Source organism: Phytophthora parasitica (genome assembly GCF_000247585.1).
Source record: "Phytophthora parasitica INRA-310 unplaced genomic scaffold supercont2.229, whole genome shotgun sequence".
NCBI classification, from domain to species: domain Eukaryota; phylum Oomycota; class Peronosporomycetes; order Peronosporales; family Peronosporaceae; genus Phytophthora; species Phytophthora nicotianae.
The window spans coordinates 14,768-15,543 of NW_008649215.1; the positions used below are offsets into that span (position 1 = coordinate 14,768).

General features: G+C 49.9%; 1 protein-coding gene across 1 annotated transcript; it reads left to right on the forward strand.

Moving 5' to 3' along the window:
* Nucleotides 1–42: 42 nt before the first annotated feature.
* Nucleotides 43–263, forward strand: PPTG_24792 (hypothetical protein; the record flags this gene model as incomplete). Its single annotated transcript, XM_008918556.1, has 2 exons — nucleotides 43–70; nucleotides 181–263. 2 exons carry the CDS (start codon nucleotides 43–45, stop codon nucleotides 261–263), a joined length of 111 nt encoding a protein of 36 aa, XP_008916804.1.
* Between the last annotated feature and the right edge of the window lie 513 nt (nucleotides 264–776).

Below are 776 nucleotides of genomic sequence, written 5' to 3' on the forward strand. Positions count from 1 at the left end.
CCGTGTTGAGTGGTATTCACTGACGCCAAGAGCAGCTCGAAGATGCTCATCCAACAGGGCGTCCACTACGGTTCGCAACTGAAACTCAGTTTGTTATACTCCAGGAGGCAGTGAATGAAGACTAACACTTCAGAGTCCATATCAAGCACTATTCCGTGCACACTTACTAGCGTTTTGAAGCCAAGTCACCGATAGGTACCAACACCGGTCTGTATCACGGTCAGGCCCAACCAGTGGTGGTCACAACGGTGCTCGTGACCTAACCTAAACAAAGATTCTTTCTGAGTTTACACAAACGGCTTGATCACACATTTTGGACCACCTATCTAGTAGCCAAGCCATTCGCGGACTCATGATTCTGACACTGTAGACCGCACATACTGGGATCACACCACTCACCCTTCTATTCAAGTAGAACTGTTAAACGAGCCACTTCTTTGGTAAAAAAATACATTCAGATGTCAGCAGCAACTACCTGTGCCTAACCTCACTGACACACGCTCCTCAGTTGCAGGGTCCTTGTACACTGGACGGCGGTCATGTAAGTCGTGTAGACGTAGCCTAACGCCTGCAATATTCAATATATCCTTCATTTTCATGGCTTTCACAGAGTGAGCGTGGTGCATTTTGTACCACTGCGTGTAACCGCGCACTTGGCCTGGTGCCGTCGCTTCCTAGATCGAGGAACATGCCAAGACCCAGCCCGCTTTTTCGCTTGGTGCCGGATCTTGGCTCTGGCAAGCCGATTCGGAATCTGACGCAGGTACTCCTCGGCG